The following is a 24,087-nucleotide window of genomic DNA, read 5'->3' on the forward strand; positions in this document are numbered from 1 at the left end:
GATACGATGATGCTCATACACGAGCACGATGAGGATGCATGATCAACACATGATGATGATGATGACAATGTACAGATGAATGTGCGCGTGCGTGCGTGCGTGCGTGCGTGCTGCGTGCGTGTGTGCTCTTGCTTTCAAAAATAAGAGTTATCGAATCTCACATTGAACGAGTAAGCCCACGTGTTCTGCAAGCGACGCAAAAGAGAGAAAGGAATAAGGCAATCAAGAAGACGAAAGCGGCTGTTCATGATTATGATAATTTTCTCTCTCTGCGACCCACGACCCACCTTGAACAAAACAGCTCTGGTGTAAAATAATGAAAATAAGAATAACAACACTTTTCGGTGCAGTGTGGCGTGACAGTGTGGTTCGTTCAGTCCGAGTGCCTTTCTTCTGCATCGAATGAGGCTCTACGAAATGAAAAAAAAAAACTTTAAAAAAGTCGCATGGTGTATATGTGGCCACGTGTTTCCTATCTCACTTACAACGCCTACCCCAATTCGTAACATTTGACGCTTCGCCCATGCGTGAAACGGAGAACAGATCTTGCGTTTTGTATCCACCATTTCCTTGTCCCAAACATTCGAAATAACAATGCTCCCTTCCGTGACGTTCAATGACGCAGAAACAAACCACCCCGCAAAGGCTCCACTCCATGCGACGCTTTTACAGCCTTCAATTTTGACGACGGTGCAATGACTGGGCTTTTGCGACAAGCCACTCCCCTCCACCCCATTGTAGGCGTTTAAAACAAAACACCACGCGGCCGTAGCTCTTTCACTGACTCTACGCACCACCGAATTGTTTTGTTTTCCTTTCTGTGTGAGTTTAAACCTCTGAACGCATCTTCCTTTTTTCTTTTCAGCTCTCTCATGCGGTCGCTTTCTCGGGAAGTAGCCTTACTTGTTGTGTCGCTTCTACAAAAGACAACAGGCCATCGCTCGAAAAACCTATTCTCTTTCTTAGTTCCTTCTTTTTACACTGATTGGCATGCCTTAATGTTCATGTACGACCACGTGTGTGTGTTTGTGAATGCGTGTAGAAAAAAATGACACCATCTCCCCCCCCCCCCCCCCCCAGATGATGATCCTCTCCTTCTTAGGGCGACCATGAGTAGCATGCGAAGAGGCGCATGGGTCGACTTAAAGTTCCGTTCAACAGGGCACCTTGCATGATGTTAACACGTTCTTGCAAGTAGAGTACACCACGAATTCGCTGTAGTTTCTGTTGCTGTGACTCGTAGCGAACTCTTGTCGGAGCACGCCACGCGGGAGCACGTGGGTTCAGCGCGCGTCTCAAGAATCTCGTTCCCCGACACCATCCAGTGATTGCTGAGAAAGTGTAAGGGGGGAGATGCCACACCCTTTTACATAGCCACTTACGCTGATCCGAACGCTCCATAGCGCGTGCGAGTGCGTTCCGGCTTAGAGTACAATGCGTTGGTTCATCGCGCGACTGTCTGGTTTCCCTATACCAGAGTCCTTCAATGCTGTGCCTATACCAATATATGATTGCTGAGAGAGTGTAAGGGGAAAAAGTCACAGCGTCTTACCCAGCCCCTTACACAGGTTGGAACACGCTAGCGCGTGAACCTGTTCTGGCAGTGCTAAGGTCAGCTGTTGCACGTACCGGATTGAGCTTCACCATCAGCTGTTTCGCATCTAATAAAAGCCGGAGTTTAGTTGCCGATGGCACGGTATGCTCATGGGGCTCGCCGTAGTAGAGGGCTCCGGAAATCTCAACAATGTGAAGTTCCGTTCTGTCCTAACTTGCTGTGGAGGAAAGGGTGAGGTTACTCCATTTCAGTAACGCGCGCTGACAGCGCAGAGTACACAGTCTTCTCGCGCTGTGTCTATATGCAACTGCCGCGGCAGTGATCAAACCCGCCACTTCGAGGTCATCAGGCAAGCGCTGTAAACAATGTAGCAATGAGGCGGTGAACGCGTGCTAGTGGGCATGTCTGTGTGAATGTGTGTCCCTGAGCGTGCGTGCGTGCGTGCGTGCGATAGACAGACAGACCAAGACAGACCAAGACAGACAGACAGACCAAGACAGACCAAGACAGACAGACAGACCAAGACAGACCAAGACAGACAGACAGACAGACAGACAGACAGACAGACAGACAGACAGACAGACAGACAGATAGACAGACAGACAGACAGACAGACAGACAGACAGACAGACAGACAGACAGACAGACAGACAGACAGACAGACAGACAGACAGACAGACAGACAGACAGACAGACAGACAGACAGACAGACAGACAGACAGATAGATAGATAGATAGATAGATAGATAGATAGATAGATAGATAGATAGATAGATAGATAGATAGATAGATAGATAGATAGATAGATAGATAGATAGATAGATAGATAGATAGATAGATAGATAGATAGATAGATAGATAGATAGATAGATAGACAGACAGACAGACAGACAGACAGACAGACAGACAGACAGACAGACAGACAGACAGACAGACAGACAGACAGACAGACAGACAGACAGACAGACAGACAGACAGACAGACAGACAGACAGACAGACAGACAGACAGACAGACAGACAGACAGACAGACAGACAGACAGACAGATAGATAGATAGATAGATAGATAGATAGATAGATAGATAGATAGATAGATAGATAGATAGATAGATAGATAGATAGATAGATAGATAGATAGATAGATAGATAGATAGATAGATAGATAGATAGATAGATAGATAGATAGATAGATAGATAGATAGATAGATAGATAGATAGATAGATAGATAGATAGATAGATAGATAGATAGATAGATAGATAGATAGACAGACAGACAGACAGACAGACAGACAGACAGACAGACAGATAGATAGATAGATAGATAGATAGATAGATAGATAGATAGATAGATAGATAGATAGACAGACAGACAGACAGACAGACAGACAGACAGACAGATAGATAGATAGATAGATAGATAGATAGATAGATAGATAGATAGATAGATAGATAGATAGATAGATAGATAGATAGATAGATAGATAGATAGATAGATAGATAGATAGATAGATAGATAGATAGATAGATAGATAGATAGATAGATAGATTTCACTGAATACACCACTGCTCTTCATTATATATTTGAAATTTTGAAATGCAGTACTAGTGCCAGAAAAACATAGACCGCAAACCGGACAGGCAGGCTCTTACCGCCGTGTTCACAGGGATTGTGAGGGCGACGAACGAGTTTATCTGGCGGGGCCGTGCCCCTATTCCTATAGGTGCCATCGGAACGAGCCTTTCGTCCCGCTCTTTTAATCAGTCGGAGCTTATCCTTCGGGGCCGCGCTAAACAGCGTTCATTTGTTCCAAGTACCATTTACGTTGTGTTGATTTATTTATTTATTTATTTATTTATTTATTCATTGATTGATTGATTGATTCATTGATTCAAATGCTCTTGGCAAGGAATCCAAGCACAGTTTCTGAAGTCGTCAGCTTGTGTCAGAGCTACGACGAGTTGAAAAAGCAACGCACTCTGACTAGGCAGCCTAAGCCTGGTGGTGAGTCGCTGTCCAGTTTCGACTCCATGCCGGACAATTCACCATTGCTTCAGCAAGTCCGAGCCTTCGTCCGTGAGGAAGTCGCCCGCCAACTTTCCCTAGTGCCCTTTACTCACGAGACCACCACCCGTCTACCTGCCCCGCTTCGCACTGCTATATCGGAAGAGGTTGCACAAGCTGTTCCTCTTGCGCACTACGAGCCACCTCTACCTAGCCGTGGTCCCTGCCTGGGTGGCGCACAGCCGGTAGGCGCTCCTGTCGCCTATCCACCAGCCGTTCAGCCTGTGGCCGCGCCCCTAACGTATGCAGCGCAGCCTGTGGCTCCTCCTGTTGCCTTTTCGCAAGAGATGCAGCCCGTAGCCACGCCGCTCACATATGCAGACGCTGTACGTAGGCTCCCGCAAGCACCCTACACCACGCGCTCACAGCCCGCACACCCGGCTGCTTATACTGCACCTTGGGCGGCAGCACCAGTCGCCAATCCCTGGAGGACGCCCGATAACCGACCGATTTGCTATGCTTGCTTCACTCCCGGACACGTTGCTCGCTACTGCCGCCGTCGACCTCAGACGTTCGGCAACTATGCCCGGTCGTCGCATCCCGGCAGCCAACCCTTTGTCCAATACGGGCCCGTCTCGCCACCTCGCTATGCGCCTACTGACCACCTTGACTTCCAGCCGCAACGCGCACCCTCTCCTCGTCGGCGATCGCCCTCCCCCATGCGTCGCCGGCCCGCACCCTCCGACCAGGAAAACTAAGCAACGCAGTTCAAAAGGCAAGAACTGCGCCGTTTTCGAACTGTCTAAGCCCTCGCTCCTCTCCTGCTAACGTGGTCGCAGTAACTGTTGAAGGTTATTGTACTTTCGCCCTTGTGGACACTGGCGCCGCTGTTTCTGTTATTGCCGCTAATCTCTGCCGTTTATTATGCAAAGTAACGACGCCGCTTTCCGGACTGTCGCTTCACACCGCAAGCGCACAGCAGGTAACGCCTCTCGCAGCCTGTACTGCAAGAATCTCCATCGAAGGCATTCTTTACATCGTGGAGTTTATCGTTCTTCCTGTCTGTTCGCATGACGTCATCCTCGGGTGGGACTTCCTATCCCGCCACAATGCCGTCATAGACTGCGCACGCGCCGAAGTTGAGTTTTCACCCTTGTGTGATGTCCCATTACTGGACGCTCCTCATCAGCCGCCGAAGTTGCTCGTTCATGAAGATACCGATATTCCGCCTGAAAATTGCGCCCTTGTTCCCGTTTCATGCAACGCCTACACTGACGCTACAGTTCTTTTTACGCCTTCCGATATCTTCAAATGTCGTCGAGCTTTGCCGCTGCCTTTCGCAACAATTGACCTTGCCGCCGGAAGAAGCAACATGTTCGTAAGCAATCCGCTTTCCACACCTGTCACATTGCTTGCGGGGGAATGTCTCGGCCGCGTGCAGGATCTCGACCCTTCATTTTTGTTTGATGTCCCGGACGACTACTGCGACCACCCAAAAGCACTGTCGGCACTCGGGGAGTCATCCAATGATACGTTTTCCAGCGCCATCGCCGACACTCTCACTCCCACCGAACATGCCGACCTGCTGGATCTTCTGCATGAGTTCAGGAGTTCGTTCGATGTGTCGCAACCTCAACTGGGCCGCACATCACAAGTCAAACATCATGTTGACACCGGCCTACACCAGCCACTACGTCAAAGACCATACCGTGTCTCCGCTGAAGAGCGCCGCGTCATCAACGATCAAGTCGAAGATATGCTTCGTAGAGACGTCATTCGACCATCTCACAGTCCCTGGGCGTCTCCCGTCGTCCTGGTGCGTAAGAAAGACGGATCTATTCGATTTTGCGTGGACTATCGTCGTTTGAATAAGATAACCCGCAAGGACGTCTATCCTTTGCCGCGCATTGATGACGCCATTGACACCCTTCACGGAGCGGAATTTTTCTCGTCGCTAGATTTGCGGTCTGGCTACTGGCAGGTCCCAATGGCAGAAGCCGATCGCCAAAAAACGGCATTTATTACACCAGACGGACTATATGAATTTAACGTCATGCCCTTTGGGCTTTGTAACGCGCCTGCCACGTTTGAACGTCTTATGGATAATACGCTACGTTGCCTCAAATGGAATATGTGCCTATGTTACCTCGACGATGTCGTGGTTTTCTCCCATGACTTTCCTACGCACCTCCTTGCCTCAGGCACGTTTTGAGTTGCCTGACCAACGCTGGTCTCCAGCTTAACCTGAAAAAATGCCGCTTCGCTGCACGCGAGCTCGTCATCCTAGGTCACATCGTGTCCAAGCACGGCGTATTACCAGACCCAGCAAAACTTCGAGCAGTCGCAGAATTTCCCAAGCCGACGACCATGAAAGAACTTCGCAGTTTTGTAGGGCTATGCTCTTATTTCCGGCGCTTTGTTCGCAATTTTGCATCTATCATGTCACCGTTAACCCAGCTTCTTCGCGGTGACGTGAACCTCACCTCCTGGTCCCCTGCGTGTGACGTTGCCTTTACTACTCTGCGCCGTCTGCTCACTTCCCCACCTATTCTTCGCCACTTCGACCCGACGGCTCCTACCGAAGTGCACACCGACGCCAGCGGCGTCGGGCTAGGCGCGGTCCTCGCTCAACGAAAGCCCGGCTATTCAGAATACGTTGTAGCCTACGCTAGCCGCACTCTGACGAAAGCCGAAACTAATTACAGCGTGACAGAAAAAGAGTGTTTGGCTCTGGTGTGGGCGCTTGGAAAGTTCCGGCCGTACTTATACGGCCGCCCGTTCGATCTAGTAACTGATCACCACGCGCTTTGCTGGCTCTCCACGTTGAAAGACCCTTCTGGCCGCCTTGCGCGATGGGCCCTCCGCATCCAGGAGTACGACATTCGCGTCGTATACCGCTGCGGACGCAAACACTCTGACGCTGACGCTCTGTCCCGCTCACCTTTACCACCAGATCAGACGTGCGGAAACACTTGCCTCCAGACCTTGTCATCACTAAATCTCGACTCGATTGCCACCGAACAACGTCGTGACCCGTGGATCGCCTCTCTTATCGAATATTTATCTGGCACGCCCAACCTTCCAGTATCTCGATCCCTCCGACGTCAAGCTTTCCATTTCGCCATCCGCGATCAACTTCTTCATCGACGCAACTACGCTCCCGATGGCCGCCGGTGGTTGCTGGTCATTCCACGCACTTTACGATCGCAAGTATGTGCCTCCCTTCACGACGATCCGCAATGTGGCCACGCCGGAGTGTTCAAAACATATGAACGCCTTCGCCATCGCTACTACTGGCGCGGCATGTACAATTTTGTACGTAAATTCGTGCAGTGCTGTCCTGACTGCCAGCGACGTAAATCAACACTGCCACGTGCGACTGGCGCATTGCAGCCACTTCCATGCCCTGCCAAGCCATTTGATCGCGTCGGCGTTGACCTCTACGGTCCCCTTCCATTGACACCAGATGGTAATCGGTGGATTATAGTGGCGGTTGACCACCTGACACGCTATGCCGAAACAGCCGCTTTGCCGAGCGCTACAGCTCAAGATGTCGCCTCTTTCATTTTGCAACGCTTTATCCTTCGACATGGTGCACCTCGAGAGCTCCTTAGTGACAGAGGCCGTGCTTTCCTTTCCGAGGTCGTCGAAACTCTGCTTTCGGAATGCCACGTCATTCATCGGAAAACAACAGCATACCACCCGCAGACTAACGGACTAACGGAATGGTTCAACCGCACGCTAGGTGATATGCTCTCAATGTACGTGGCATCTGATCATAGCAACTGGGACCGTGTTCTCCCATACGTCACGTTCGCGTATAACACCGCAATACAAACCACCACGGGATTCTCACCTTTCTTTCTTCTTTACGGACGCGAGCCTTCCCATACAATTGATACCCTACTTCCTTACCGTCCTGATGCTTCCGAGTGTCCACCTATCTCCGATGCTGCTAGACAAGCCGAAGAGTGCCGCCAGCTCGCCCATGCGTTCACCTCGGAAGAGCAACAACGCCAGAAAGAAACCCGTAGCACCTCTCTTCCGGATCCCAGCTATGCCCCAGGGTCTCTTGTGTGGCTTGCCATCCCACACCAGACACCGGGACTCTCATCGAAACTTGTCCCCCGGTACGAGGGGCCTTACACCGTTTTGGAGAAAACATCTCCGGTTAATTTTCTAATTGAACCAGTTTCCCGATCGGACGACATGCGCCGGCGTTCACGTGACATCGTCCATGTTTCCCGACTGAAACCGTACCATGAGTCTCTGCCTGAAACTTCTTAAGTCGCCAGGATGGCTCCTTTTTCAGCGGGGGCGATTGTGAAGAAGAAGATGTGCCTGCAGCGAGCAGCATCGCCAACGCCCGGCTCTCTCGGCTCGTGCTTCGGTTCGTTGCTGTGCCGATCGCTGGACGGTTGTTCACGCTGTCTCGTCGCTGTCTTTAACGACTCATAAACCTCCTCACAATTCATTGATTCATTGATTCATTGATTCATTCATTCATTCATTCATTCATTGATTGATTGATTGATTGATTGATTGATTGATTGATTGATTGATTGATTGATTGATTGATTGATTGATTGATTGATTGATTGATTGATTGATTGATTGATGGATGGATGGATGGATGGATGGATGGATGGATGGATGGATGGAGCGAGTGAGCAACCGAGCGAGCAAACAAGTGATCTATCAGTGTTTTGTACGAGATTTGCTGTCGTACTAGCATTCATATCTGCACGTGCGTGTGTTATTGTATGCGTACATTTCGAGGGAGGCTGCACGGGCGTGTTATATGTGTTTGCGCGCATGTGGGCGTAATCCGCACTCATTCACATTTGTTCATCTACTGGCGCATCGACATTTGAAAAGAAAAAGAAAAACTGCTTCACGCATCAAGAGCATGAAAGCGACGCGAACTGGGAGAGGCGTTCGAGAGACTCAAATCTAGGCCATCGGCGGCGAGTGCTCAGTTCATTTCAAAACAGCGCCGGAGGCTGCCACACAGCACTTCACCAACGAATCAGCCCGCCGCGCCTTTCTTTACGAGAGACGGAGGGAGAGGGGGGTGGGGGGGGCTCGTTTAAAGCTGGCTCGTAACTCAGGAGAGTAAACAGTGTCTTATGTATACTTCTCCGAATCTCGCGACTTCGTCGTATACCGCTCGCGCTTTCAGTAAACCGCTCGAGAAACAGCTTGGCCGGTCATTGCTCGAGAACTCGGCGCGAGTGCTTCAAGACGTGCCGCTGAGAACGGTTCGGTAGTTTCACAAACTTCGTGAGAACGCTCCCACTGGTGGGAGCCGCGGTCTTGAAACTTCGAGAGGATCGTGCTATTTGTTAAGGAGTTACACGGCTGTCAGGCACGCATAATGAGAAACATCGCACCCTCATCCCGCATGAAATGGGTGGTTTGTGCCACCACAACCCCGTTCATTTCAAGTTTTCCATCTCGTTCGCGATTAACGTTCACGAGCGCGCATGAATGGCTTACTTTGTAGATTGACTGTCTTATTTGTTGGTTGCTCTATGATGGATATAAGTAATTCCCGAGGGTATATTTAGCGAAATAATTTTGTCTTTTATTCTATGGTACACATCCCGCTCGAGAAAGTCAAATGAAAAGACAGTCGCCGACATAAATGTCTGTGCAAATGCAACGGAAACTATGCGTGTCACGAATACATAGAGCCTGGGGAAACAAAGCAAAGAAATGGCGCATTACGGGTCGAGTTGTAGAGATGCAAAACATGAAAAGACATGAAAAAGGTGAGTTGGATTGCCTACGCAGTATCTGCTTTTATTAGGGTGACTGAACGGTAGAGTACGTTACGATTGATGCCTTGGAATAGGACTACGTATAAGCATGATCGAGAATGCCAATGGTAATCTGTCTTTCTCTCTGAAATTGAGCAGATACTCAAACCATGTCGTTATAAACATATGTTCAGTTCTTAGGGAACTCAATGCCACTCTGATCCGGCAATCTCAAAAATGACGGTTTAAAACTCGTGCTGCAATCCTACATGCCCCTGCAATGTTACAATATCTTTGTTGTGTACTAGGCGAGTTGGGGCGTAATCATTATCTTGCCTGTCTCGCCTCGTATCTATATCCTCTTTATCACTCAATCCGTATAGTTTCGTCATTTCGGTCACGCGTAGAAGCGAGGTGAACCCTTTGATCTGTAGCGTAATTCACACCGTGATCTATACCGTAACCTGTTCCACAATTTATACCGTGATCTATGTATATACCGCTAATCTATGTACCGTGAATCTTTAGCGCGAGTATATATGCCACCAGCTATGTGTACACGAAACTGCATATAACAGCGTTTACCTTGAGCTACCGTATACGTTCCTGTAATTGCCCCGAGTCGATCATTGGGCGTCTGATTCCGGCTTCTCTATAGAGTGCGATTCTAACGGCTTGGGCTGCATGGCTATCGCGGTCTGGAGAGCGGTGATAATTGGGGAATGAAGGTGTGTTCGGCACACCTGTAAGCTTACAAGGCGTGCGACCTTAAGTGTTGAACAAGGACACCGAATGAACCAGTAACGCAACGCACTGTTCCAGTTCGAGTGTAGAGCGCGGTACAGAGCCATAATTGGAAATCGCGAAAGGAGGTAATGAAGCTCGAACGAATTATGGTAACACGCACCACTTTCGCCTATATACGTGGCGCTGCTGTCGCATATGAACGCAAAGCAACGCACGAATACCACTCCCTGCTGCTTACAGAATAAAACGCCAGGGTTTCTTATGCATTCACCTAAGATGACGAGGGGTGGTGCACTTTATGGTCGAGCCATGTCGCGTTCCAGACCATGCCTTCCCTTTCTGCCATCACAGCACAGCACATGTAAAGTACCAGCTATATGTCCTTGACGATGACGCTGATAACGATAACGATGATCACGGGCAACGACTGGCTTGTGCAGTATACGGCGTCTCGACACGCTACACGACGCATTTCGTACGACTGGAAACAAGTAACCTCAACCAGGGGAACGTGCACAAGCCCCGTATTTGCCAACTTCAGGCTAGCTTCGACGCCACAAAGCAGTAATAATGAAGGCAAAACGGAATTCACTACTAAACACAACACACGATTTCTCACAACATGCCATTTATAAACATTGTATATAACTGCACACACCGCTTTGTCACTGCGTAAGCGGTCGATGTTTCGGGTGATTCACGGTAACTCCGAGCAATCCTACTGCTTCACCCACTTATCATCATTGTTTTTAACACGTAAGCGTTTTTTGCCGGCGTGCACCATGGCTTCGCTGACGTATTTCCGTCACGGATATGACGTTTTAATATATAACCTAACAGGCAAAGTATATGTCGCGGGGCGTCGAACTAGCGACCTCATCAACAACCACTGTGCGCAGTGCTAACCACTACGTCACTGAGCGTACGTTGTCAATAATGCTAACGGCAAGCCATTTATATCCACCATATACCGTTTGACAGTCCTCCGAGTTTCGTACCTTCAGCGTGTTTCTGTCATGAGTAGCCAGATGGCTTGACTGTTTCGCTTTAGGTATGCTCTGAAGGTCGTTGCCTCAAGCATTTCGATGAATGCCGCCTCCACAGAGCGTGGTCTCTCCTGCGCGCGTGCTTATCGGATTCGTGATTCGGGAGAGCGCAAAGGTCACTTGGCTCGCTGCCGTGGCTGTGTCTGTACCAAAGGCGCATGCTGCTCACGCACAAAGTAAGAATTGTGACAGTTGCTGCAGCTTGTCTTGTGTATACTTAGGTGTTTGTTTCGTGAGTCTTTCTTTCCGTTTGTATAGCGCGCTTTAAGTGCCGAGCTGTGACAGTTGCTAGTCCATGCTAGTATTGTCTATGCTGATTCCGTGAATGCTTACTGTTTGAGGTGTCTGCTGCAAGTTTTTAGCTCGTTGTTGTCCCTTCGTGATTTTGCAATTTGTTGCTGTGGCATTCACTCATTCAGCCTTGTGGCGAAACAATGCATAAAAAACGCTCAACTGCCTCTATGAAGGCACGTATTACTTTCGTGTTACTTTCGATGCGTAGAAGAGGGATCAACTCCATTTTTTTCTTCTTCTTCTTCGCATGAAATTACATTGATCGCCCGACCTTGAAAGCTCTCCAACCCACTGCAATCCCTAGCTCACCGCGTCACATTTATGCGATGGAACACGCACTGTTTCTCACAAACACGCTTAGCCCTGCCACGGTGGTCTAGGGGCCAAGGTACTCGGCTGCTGACCCGCAGGTCGCGGGATCGAACCCCGGCTGTGGCGGCTGCATTTCCGATGGAGGCCGAAATATTGTCCGTGTACTCAGATTTAAGTGCACGTTAAAGAACCCCAGGTGGTCAAAATTTCCGGAGCCCTCCACTACGGCGTCTCTCATATTCAAATGTTGGTTTTGGGAAGTTAAACCCCACAAAGCAATCAATCAATCAACACTCACGCTTATATTCTACTGACCCTATTTTGAAACATTGTTTGCCATCCGTACTCTCCCGTTCAGAGGTAATCTTGCTGCATCACATGTGGTTGGGTGCGGCATTTGCGTATGCATATTCTCATGTAACTTGAACGTCGTGGCATGTTGCGGCTGTGAGAAGACGCCTTAGCACATTTTATGCCACTCCTCATCCTACCAGGCTCAACGAAGTGTTCTACGTTAGTCACACTCGACCATCTTGGTGAAAGAATTCTCTCGAAAAAGAAGATACTGGGACATTGGGCCCATGGTTTCTTGCATTCACAAGGTCACGAGAGCCGTATTGCTACTTACAGGCGATCGGACTTCACAATCGTCTCTGAACTATACTTACTGGAGTATTTTTTTGAGTGAATTTGCCCAACGGCATCAACACATATTACACAAAATTGTGTAGTGGCGTTCCCTTCATAACGTCTACAAGGAATCTTTGGTTAGGACCGTAAATTACCGCAACTTAGGTGGCCTGGCGTGCCGGAGTCGCGCACTCCGCATATGGCATCGACGGGCCGCTTAAGACCCAGGTCGTGTTCATAAAAGGTGGTTCAGGTCTGCTTCCGGCACCGGCACGGGGCAAAAATGGGCAGCTTGATGTTGTGTCGTTGCAACCCCACTTGGAGTTGGTGCTGCGCGCATCTCTACTCGTTGACTGTCCGTTTGTTCTTCTCATTACTCTTGTTGTTGTTGTTTTTTCGTCCTATTATTGCCCCTTTTTCTTTTTCTACGAGAGTTGTAGGTAATTGAGTCAAAGCTTGGTTAACCTCCCCAACCTTCCCCTTCGCTTCTATCTATCTCGCTGCACCAATGGGGTTTTTAGCACAGCCTCCGAAATCAGAGTCATTGCAAGTTTTATGCTTACCTGCCTCCTGGACCGGCTCGATCAATGACCAAGCGACACTGTCATGAGATGACATGATAATGTGATGCGATTTTTGTGCATAAGGTGATGTCTTGACAATACTTTTGCATCATTCGCTTCGACACCGACGGGCATTTTTCGTGTTCGACGACAATTATGAGGTATCTAACTCTTTCTTCTTATAACACGTAAGCGTGCTACTGCTGTAAAACATCCAATAGTAAGGCGTCCCTTGTAAAACATGTAGGCCTGCTACTGTAAACGCATAGCTGCTTTGTCGCGGACTGTCTAAAAGGATGCGATTTCGAATCGATCAGACCTCATTCGCGATCACTCGCGAATGTTGGGGAACACATCAAGTAGATGCACCGCTTGGTTTGCTCACCGTATGCCACTCGTGGTGCCGTTCAACGATACACCTATGGTTTTTGCCTTACAGAGGGCAAAAGCATGTTTAGGAAAACGAAAACTGTTTGCGAGCACTGCCAACCCTCAGAGACGAGGGGTGTTTCTTCAAGAGTGGTGAATTGAAGACATATCTATGAGCTCCTAGTGAGTTCCTTATGATGTAAGGGAACATTATAGCGGCTTATGTTTTTATTGTGGGATAGCAGTTTGCCATCCCGACAATCGAGTCTGTGTCTGGAAAAATGTTGTAACGATTTTGAGTACTTCGTACTTCTTATGGGAGTGCCAGAAGCCGTCCCATGGCACGCTTTAAAACAGCAAGGAGAAGTTTATTGACTTCCAACCAAGGATAAAGTACATGACAAAAACATCGAGCTTCACGACTACAAAGGGTGCATGTACAATCAGGAAAGCACCACTACCGAGGTACAATTTATGTGGGGGAACGTACCCCTCTATTTACTGTACAGCGCGTGGTGCTCCAGCAGGCTTAATCATGCACGGTGGTAGGTCTTCTCAACACGCGGTTGGAACAAGTAACGACTTAGCGCTGTACAACACTAGGGGCGATTCTCCAGTACAAGCGGTTCTTCATGTTTGAAAGTTCTCACGGTCGTGCTAACATTTGATTATGCCGGTACCAGCGTGGTGGCGCAAGCGACAACTGGTCCGGCGAGTGCGTTAACAGTTGGTACTTGGTAGATTTGCCAAATTCTCGTGCTTCGGAAGTTTTGACTTCGAATGGCGCCGCGATTTGTTAAACTACATTCTGCGAAGTTTGTCTCACCACCGTGCGGTCGACCTCAAAGATGGCCCCATGTCACAATCGTTTAAGCACTTGGTCATGAAAAAATAAGAAGAAACTTGGCCCCTATGCATTTCATTGAATGTCCAGAACTTTCTTCTTCTTTCCTTCATACTTTTCGCTTCTTCTTGTTTTTCCCCTCCTCCTGACCGCCAAAGTCTTTCCACAACCAACGTGGTTTTCCACTGACTCCGAGATCGGAGGCATTGGATGCTCCATGCATCTCACTTGTTCTAGAAGTTCCTGCGAGATCTGTCAACCTTTACCCGAACGACAATGTCATGTGGTAATGGCATCATATGACGTCTTTTGATGTGACCTAATAGTGACGCCACAATGACATCCATTAATTTTGGGGACCCCATCGGATCAAGTCAATTTATGCATCCCTCATGCAGACGCCGCTGACGTTCACTTCTTGTGATTTATAGGGGCGTAAGGCTTTCACCTTAGCAACCTTCTAAACGGGAGCACTACGCCACCCTGTCATGCCTTGGGAGTCGAACGCTTCGTGAAGCCTCAGTGTGGGCCCTATACCCATGGCGTCTGAGACGTAGGGTGTTCTTCAGGTCATAGAGTTTTCTGAAATTAACTAGAGGGCACTCGGGCGCTGCGATCGTTCAGCGAACATGGGAATGATGGGTTGTTCATAGATTCGCCTAGTCCTTCTGTTTGCGGGCTTCAAACGCTCTTGTGGCTTTGCTTATTGCTGTGTTTTGGTTTTTAGAGGCGAAGCTTCTTATGCCGTGGATCATGCGTCCGCGATGTAGTAGTAGTAGTAGTAGTAGTAGTAGTAGTAGTAGTAGTATAGTAGTAGTAGTAGTAGTAGTAGTAGTAGTAGTAGTAGTAGTAGTAGTAGTAGTAGTAGTAGTAGTAGTAGTAGTAGTGGGTAGCCACCTTGCTCCTTGTAATGTTGCATGGCGGTACTTCTATATGATGAGTATATGATGAAAAGATGCGAGGTGGTGGTACTTGGAATGTTCCCTAGATGGACGGACGCACGGACGGACAGACCGGCAAGCATATGGACAGAAGGATGGACGAACGGATGAACACACAAACAAATGGACGCACGGACGGAGGGACACATGAACGGGTGCATGGACGGCCACACGAATGGACGCACGAATGTACGCACGAATGGATGCACGGGCGGATGCACGGACGGATGGATAGACGCATGGACGGAAGCAAAAACGAATGAACGGACGGAAGCGTGGACGGACTGACAGACGCTTTGCCCCTCTCATCATCATTCAGCCCGTGGATATGCTGTAATTTTTTGTTTCAAATGAAACATCACAGTGTTGTGGACTTCGATAGATGATTTAAATTGATGAGCCTAAAAGGTTAAGGTGGTGAAAAGCAACTGCAAAACGTTTGCCGATTGTCGTTCCGTGACAAAGTAGCTTCAACAAGCCACGCGGAGCCAAAAGGAGCCAGAAGTAGGAAGATTAGACAAATCCATTTGCTACCCATCATTCCCATGCTCACTGAGGCACCACGTGTTGAAGCTCCCACAGACACTAGCACCCGAGTTCGCTTCTAGTGTATGCATAGGAAACTCTATGGTTTGAGGAAACTCTATGTCAGCGCATCTTCATGGCCAGATACCCTTGCTTGCAATGAACGCGTGCTATGACGTGACCATGTTTTGGGCCAACAATCGTTTTGTTGAATTCAGTAGATCCACGCAAGCTACGTTCTGGAATAAAGCTTAGAATTGTGAAGTGAACCGCATCTGCTCGAATGTGAGCAGGTAAGCAGCATTGAATACTTAAAGAAAGCCGAACAGAATTTACAGAAAATAAGGAGCATCCTAGATCGTTAATACACAACTTTGCAACAGCAAGTATGCATGCAAAACTATTGGTAAATGGGCTATTGACACCACCGATAATATTTTAACCACGGATAGGGTAGGCAACCAACCCATTGTACTACCATCATTAGAGTATCGATTGCATTAACAACCAACAGTGCCATCAGTAATATTACTACGGATAATACTGTTGATAGTGCTGTGAATAATTATTGTTGGCGGCCGGCGATATTGCCTAAACATCCACGATCGATAGCCGACTATCAGCGATACATATTCAGTTCGACTATGATAAACATTTTATCAAAAGAAATTTGCCCAGCGAAACTGCCGGGTCATGCCCATGAAAAATTCATACTCAAGAGCAATTAACAAACTTAGTTCTTGATATTTTCAAGTAAAGATGAAAAACTACAGCAATTACTACCTGATATTTTTACCGTGAAATCAATATAAATTGGAAGTCACGTGGTGAATCCATACATAACGGCTTCCTTTACGCTACAGATGGACCATCCAGCTTAATTATCATCTGCGGCGCATTCTTTTGCAAGAACGCAATCATTTCAGCTTTCTTACCCTTCAGCCTGCTCCTCCTGTTACACCATTTACCACGCATTAGGGGAACGAGTTTTATGTTGCAATAAGTTCGCGCGTTCAATTTCACACTATCGATTGTGTACTATCAAAGTGACTATCGATAGCGCTATCAAGAGCTTTTGTACCATCGATGCTTGGACAGTCACTCAACTATCGATAATATGCATCACTAACAGCAACTCGTGAAAGTAACAAGATGAGCCATTTTACGAAAGCATACTTCCCAACCACTACCTAACTTCAACCTGTTGTTTACTAACCGTCTACGAAGAACTACTAACCATCGACCCTTCCAACTATTACTTCGACAAATGTTATTTCGTCGATAATAAGCCAGGAGGTCTAACAGCATCAGCATGAGCTGCAGGCACGTACGTGCAGCTGCGTATTTACAACTGCAAGAGACCGGGCGGCTGTTGTTTTTCCTGTTTGATGAGTAATGCTATCGTTTAAGCAGAAAATGAAAAAAAAAGAAAAAACGCAGCAAATCTACAGAATTAATGATGACGAGTGGGGAGAAGCTACCGTCCATCCGTCCATTCGTCCGTCCTACTGTCTGTCTGTCTGTCTGTCTGTCTGTCTGTCTGTCTGTCTGTCTGTCTGTCTGAGCTGGCTATGCTGAGCTGGCACGCCGCCAGATGGAAGCGGGATTGCCCTAGACCATAAGGAGCTTCACCCCTAAAAAAACATCACAGCTTTGCCGCAAAAGTGAAGCAATGAACGTGATAGCAACAAATTGGAACATCACATGCAGAATGGAAAGCAGATCGAAACGAGCCCGGCATTTCTCACGCACAAATGACGGACTAAATGTACTCATAGATATAGATGCACGTGAATAAGCGTCTCAGTTGTTACTTCGCTGTGTCTGAAAAGTGCGCGCTTTTCGCAAACGGAGACTGCAATGATCGCAGTGACAATTGTGCGCCCGGTAACGACAACAGCATCGTTCCAGGTGAAGCCTGAGGACAACCAAGACGTACGATTCTCCCCTCATTCCCACTGGAGATAAGGACGTGCAAGGAAGCATCACTCCCCTCCTCTAAGCGGGGCAAAGTACGCGTGGGCGATAAGAGCACGCGCTGACGCGCCATGTGGCGACGAGCGCTCATTGCGCCATCTCGTCGATAATGCTGAAAACGCGATAATTCCCCCTGACATGCCCGTCAGCAGCGGGAAGTGGTAGATACAAATAGCTTGCCATTTGAAGGATGCAGGACGTGCTCCTCAGTGGCTCAGTGGTTAACGCTTCACACTCACAATTGAGAGGACCCAAGTGCGATTCCGCGCGCCAGAGTCTTTTTCTGTTTCTTTTTTTCTTTATTGCATTTTAATATGTATAGATACGTATTTATATACGGTGAGTGACAGCGACACCGACGCCGACGGCAAAATCTAGCCAAGAGGGTCCATATAATTGCTATCACAATAAAAAAAAAGAAAAGGAAACACGTACGGCTTTGCCACGAAGCCCAAATCTCGTGCAAGAGGCAGCGCCTATCCGCGGTGACATCATACGTGGATGTGTCAATCGTCAGCCGCGTGAATTTGTGTGTAAACGGAAGGCAAACACAGGCGTCCCTTTTCCGGAATTCCGAGCACGCCCATTTCAGGAAGCCGCAATGTTCAGTGAGAAATTGGCGGGAAGTCGTCGGCGTTGCCCGAGTTCCGTAGCGAGGGCTGCTCGAGGCGGAAGCACGCGTTGATCGGCGCTGCGACAAGACGTCGTATAGCAGTGTGACATCACGACTGCACTGACTTTTTTTCTACACTCGGAGCGTCAGCATAAATTCAAATAATTATTCAGTTAGCTGATTTATGTCTCATTGGTTACAGCAGCATTGCAAAGCTATGCATCAAGAGACACATTATGCTTTCCGTCAATGGCGGAACTTGAACAAACGTGTTTTCGCGAAAGTGTGTGTGTGTGTGTGTGTGTGTGTGTGTGTGTGTGTGTGCGTGTGTGCGCGTGTGTGTGTGTGTGTGTGTGTGTTTTAATGTAGTGGATAATTCGTGAGCGGCTTATTCTGATTGATTGATTGATTGATTGATTGATTGATTTATTTATTGATTGATTGATTGATTGATTGATTGATTGATTGATTGATTGATTGATTGATTGGAGGTGCAGCCATATGTACGGTGTTTACGACTTTTGTGTACATAAGCTGGTGACACCCTCATCTCAACTTTCTCTGATCTATATCTGATTACGCTGTTGGGCAAATATATAACATTAGTTACCTTTTTTTCATGTAATAAGCAAAAACTGAGAAAATATCTAACACTAGTGGTCAATATGACTCATGTATATGCGGACGGATAGAAAATTCGTGGCTACGTTACTTTTTGCTCACATTGTGCAAAAGTAGTCAAAACATTCACCGGTGTTTTAGGTCCCAAAAGCCCAACATTGTTATAAAAGGCGCCGAAATTCCAAAATTCCCAAAGAGTCCGAAATTTCGACCACCTGGGATTTCTTAACATACACTTCTAAATCTGTGCGCACAAGCTTCTAGCATTTAGCTTTCAGCGAAATGCGGCCACCATGGGCAGGATTCAATTAGGATACCTTTAGGAAAGCAGTCAGACATCATAATAACCGCTACCACTGCGGCGGATAAGAGATGCCATAGCGTGTCATAATGTTACTCGTAATTCATGTGGCTCTTGTGTGCTCCGATTGGCGATTGCGTTCACTTTGTGGTATTTCAATGGCTGTTTGGTACTCATATATTTTCACTCAACTAAGTTACCTTATACTTTTTGCAGCATAGATATGAATCAATATTCAAAATACTGATATTTCGTGGAGGTGCAGCTTATGTTGCCCAGCGTTTTGGCGGTCGCAACACAAAATGTTTTCCGCAAGTAATTCGCGCTTTCTTCGGAGCACATGGAACGGAAAATTTCTACAACCATATATAAATGTTGCAACCTCCACGTGACTCTTGCTAAAGAAGACACAGCAGTTGGTAAATGTATCTTTGTCATCTACAACAAAGAAGGTTAGCAAAATGAAAAAAATATTAAGGCAAACTCAGATTGACGAAAGTATTTAAGCTGGCGCTGAAGAACGACACAGTTGTAAGTATACGGAATCTTTGGGGTGGGCTTATGGGGTTGGCAATAAACCACATTCTCGTCATTCGTAAGAATGCTGGCTAGTCATATTTTACAGTGGTGAACAAAAACAACTTGGCACTGCTCAGTTTATTACATATTGTCATTGACAAACATTTAAGAGCCGACAGTAGCTGCACTAAGTCGTGCAATGCTCAGTCACAGCGGCATTTCACGACAGCATTGTACGGTGGGCATTTGGCTGGCCCTGGCTTGGCTGTGCTGTTGCCTTCTCACCTCTCTTTCTCACCACTTGCTGCACTATACTATACTGTAGTGTTCTATTCTATTCTATTATATATAGGTACGACCTTGTTCCCTGCTTGCTGTTTTTATACAGGTCTTTTTTATCTCTTTCTGCTTCTATTTCTTTCTTTCAAAGTCTGTCTCCCTATTTTTTTATGTTTCATCCACCTATCTTTTCTTTTTCTTTCTAAGCCATTCTTTCTCTCCTATATGTAGTCGTTCTCTTGCCTTCTAGTTATTTTTTTTCTTTGTCTTCCGTTTCTCCGCTTCTATTTTCTCTCTTTCCTTGTATCTCTACCTCTCTCTTTCTCACACTCTCTGTAGTCATTCTCCCTTTCTCCTCACCTTCAAATATGCGTTCCTCGCCCCCACTTTTCTCTCCCGCCCCCGTCTGATAGTACGTTATACAAGGCTATGCTATGCCATGCCATGTCATGCTGTGCTATGCCATGCTGTGCTATGTTATAGTGTTTGAATAGCCGTGTGTTTAAGACGCTCGCATTCTGATCGTGTGGACGCAGGTTCAAATCTCATCTCACCTCGAGAAGAATTTTTTTTTCTCTTTTTCCTTCTCTCACACTGTAGTTGCTTCCTCGCCCATCAGAGTTATTGCTTCCCGCGGTGGACAAATCGGTGGACGTTGTCCTAGGAGTGAAGAAGAAGAAGAAGAAGAAGAAGAAGAAGAAGAAGAAGAAGAAGAAGAAGAAGAAGAAGAAGAAGAAGAAGAAGAAGAAGAAGAAGAAGAAGAAGAAGAAGAAGAAGAAGAAGAAGAAGAAGAAGAAGAAGAAGAAGAAGAAGAAGAAGAAGAAGAAGAAGAAGAAGAAGAAGAAGAAGAAGAAGAAGAAGAAGAAGAAGAAGAAGAAGAAGAAGAAGAAGAAGAAGAAGAAGAAGAAGAAGAAGAAGAAGAAGAAGAAGAAGAAGAGCTGAGCACGCAATCATTTATTAAAAATTGATAGACAGCGCTCGTATTTACTGTGTATGTTTGCCCACTCACTTCTTGCGGTATCTCAGTTATGCGTAAGATAATGCATTACACAATACCCTGGTGTCGCGTCTATTTTAGTAGCGAAGCTGTTCAAGCTGTCGGTAACTTGGGCTTCGTCGTGAAAATCTCCACAGGAAAACATGCGCCACAAAACTTGGGCTAGCCCCACTACCGAGTACAGCAGTTGAGAGCGTAAACCAGAAAGAAAGAAAGGAAAAATAAATAGGTAGCGAGATATATAACATTGATTGATTGATTGATTGATTGATTGATTGATTGATTGATTGATTGATTGATTGATTGATTGATTGATTGATTGATTGATTGATTGATATGTGGGGTTTAACGTCCCAAAACCACCATATGATTATGAGAGACGCCGTTGCGGAGAGTTCCGAAAATTTCGACCACCAAGGGTTCTTTACCGTACACCCAAATCTGATCACACGGGCCTACAACATTTCCGCCTCCATCTGAAGTGCAGCCGCCACAGCCGGGATTCGATCCCGCGACCTGCGGGTCAGCAGCCGAGTACCTTAGCCACTAGACCATCACGTCGGGGCACTTATAACAATACTCAAGTGCCACGAAAATTTCATTGTTAGAACGAATGATTGCTGTAAACGTGTTCCACAAAAAAGCGAAATAGGGGAACGGCAGCTTCTTCTGAAAAAAAACAACTATATCAGATGGAATATGCGAACAAACACCAAGTGATTAATATGACGAGGCTGCCGATTTTTCGGACATGCTCGAAAATTCAGACGATATCACAGGACTGTCACAAGCCACACAGAGCGATTGCATGACAGCGTCTGCAGCTTCAGATGCTTAATCACTTTCAAGTCCCTGTTTTTTGTTTGTTTTTTTTTTTTGCTCAAATTGCATGTCCGAAAGAAATAACAGAAGCAACCACCCTTCACGTACCACATCCGGTTAGAAAAGTGAGCTTTTTTGCAGTGCCACACTACTTTGCGGTGAAACAAACTGTGATTAGGAAGGGGCACTGTTGAATATTGGGAGTGTGGGTGGGGGTTCACGGCTTTAATTTTTCGTTTTCTTTATTTATTTTTAATTAATTTCGCGTTCATTACTGACGCACAACAAGCAATATTAAACGTTAAAACCGATAATGTGGTAAACGGGCGTGGTTGCAAGCTGGTTATTTCACCACAGAACACAAGTTTGACGGTGCAGCAGCTTCTCAGTGTTACAACCGATATATTGGTAATACTTGGAATCGTTACAAGCTCTAAAATTATCTGTATGAATTTAATGTTTATATTCTATAACCTTCCTTATTCTAAAGTTCCATAATACTTTAAAATACCACTCATTTCTTTGCCAATATCCCTCATTTGGGGTAGGGGGGGCATAGATTTAGGTGAACAAGAACAAGAGCAAAAATCCTCCCGATCGAGTTCCTAAAGTCACGAGTTGAATTAAGAGGACAGTTAAAAGACGTTACTTGTACGAATTTCCCTAGCGATACAAACAGGTGTGTGTCAGGACGTTTATCAGGCGTCCACTGAGAGATAACTCGCGCACGTCTATTTTGATGTCCGCGTTCCTTGATTACATGTTGGCGCGGGTCATTGCCACCGGATCAGACACCACGCGCTAGGAACCATTGCGGAGATGGGTTAAAAAGGAGAACGCGCCGTCTTTTCAAACCGTTGCGCTTTGGCAGCACTGAGCGGCGCGGTACCCCCGAGCTGCTCAGCGCGAGTGTGAGGAGGAGGGCGCGCAAGGAGAAAGAGAGAGGAGGAGGACAGAGTGAGAGAGGGTGTGAGACGCCGCGGCGGTGAACACAAACGGACCATCGTGCTTTTCGGGCACCGTTCGGCAGTTGTGCGCTGGTCGCTCTCCAAGGTGAAGCGTTCTTGCGCCAGCTGCGATGCGGTGGCTCGGCGCGCGTTCGTGAAGCCGGTGGTGGTGTTTCACTCGTTGCAGGCTGTGTTATTTTTTCGCAAGCGCGCAGCCCTCCCGTGTTTGGTTTCTGTGCAACTGGATTTCGCGTTTCACAACACTTCGTCGCTGCGTTCTCTCTTATTCGTCAAATTACTGTGCGCGATGTGAGATGGAAAGTGACCACTTTCTCCCGTGAACGTGCGGACAAGCGACGAGATCTTTAGAATATATTTTTTTTTTAAGTGTTCGTCTGGCCTACGCGTGCAAGACAAGGGAGAGTACCCTTCCGTCCACATCTCAGTGTTCGAAAGTTATTGGGAACGCACCGTACGAAAACACAACGTGATCTTAAAAAGCTTCAAAAGGAGTGAAGGAGTGTTCTGTTTGCCTGGGTGTACCAGAACCAAGGAAGCATCGTTGCATCTCTCCCCTCCCCCTCTCAACGAAAGGTACCAGGTGCGCATACCACGTCTTCCTCTTAACAATGCTCCGACGAGATACGTGAACCCTTGGACTTCGAATTCTGGATATATACGGAACGGAATCGTCGACTTCTCGTCTGCGGGAAGTAGCGCGCGCGTTTATCAACGCACGCCGTAACGGAATCGGAGCTTCGCCGAAACATCTGGAAGAAAATGATTCCACGGACTCTGTAGGGAGTTACTTTCGTCGCTGTTGATAATATTTCTGGCAGCAAAGTGCATCTCTCTCTCTCTCTTCTCAAGTTTCTGAGAGTGAAAGTGATGAAGAAAAGTGCCGGTAGTTGAGACGCCGAGGCGGAGACTTGGCAACCAATGTGTCGGCACATTGTGTTCGCTGGGTGACCGTTTTTTTTTTTTTCCTTTTGTGGTGCTTGTGTGTGCGTGCTTGTGTTCTCGTCTTACGTTCCGTGTTTGTGCAGCAAATGGAAACGGTTTGAGTGAGCCTACAAGGGCTGTTCCTATCCATCGGATTCTTTTCGCCCTGCTTGTTGAAGAAGAGCAAGATGGGGATGAAGAACTTGATCGGATGTGCGCAGAGGCTTGTCACGCTCTTCGTCTGCGTCACAGTTGTCACGGGTAAGCCGACCGAACCATTATCAGTTAACTTATCTCCCGTCCCTGTTTTTGCAGCTTGTTTCCTTTCACCACATTTCCGGACTTGTTAACATACATGAAAGATAAATGACATTAGGAGTGCACTGAGATCACAATTGATTAATTTTGTGTGCGCGCCCGTTATCTGGCAACCACGAGCCGCGCAATAAAACAACGTACGAGTATTTGTGCGAGTGAT

The 24,087-nt window shown here is 47.2% G+C and overlaps 1 protein-coding gene and 1 long non-coding RNA gene across 2 annotated transcripts in view; one reads left to right on the forward strand and one right to left on the reverse strand.

The window, feature by feature from the left end:
- Positions 1-24,087, reverse strand: part of LOC142771794 (uncharacterized) — a 359,560-nt gene that overhangs the window by 203,613 nt on the left and 131,860 nt on the right. The gene's annotated exons all lie outside the window — the stretch shown is intronic.
- Positions 22,743-24,087, forward strand: part of LOC119165050 (complement receptor type 2) — a 155,739-nt gene continuing 154,394 nt past the window's right edge. The window contains exon 1 of the mRNA XM_075873659.1: positions 22,743-23,870. Within this exon, the coding sequence (XP_075729774.1) occupies positions 23,798-23,870 (73 nt within the window). The 5' untranslated portion in view covers positions 22,743-23,797. The remainder of the gene's footprint in view (positions 23,871-24,087) is intronic.

Source organism: Rhipicephalus microplus, chromosome 9 (genome assembly GCF_043290135.1).
Source record: "Rhipicephalus microplus isolate Deutch F79 chromosome 9, USDA_Rmic, whole genome shotgun sequence".
Classification (NCBI taxonomy): domain Eukaryota; kingdom Metazoa; phylum Arthropoda; class Arachnida; order Ixodida; family Ixodidae; genus Rhipicephalus; species Rhipicephalus microplus.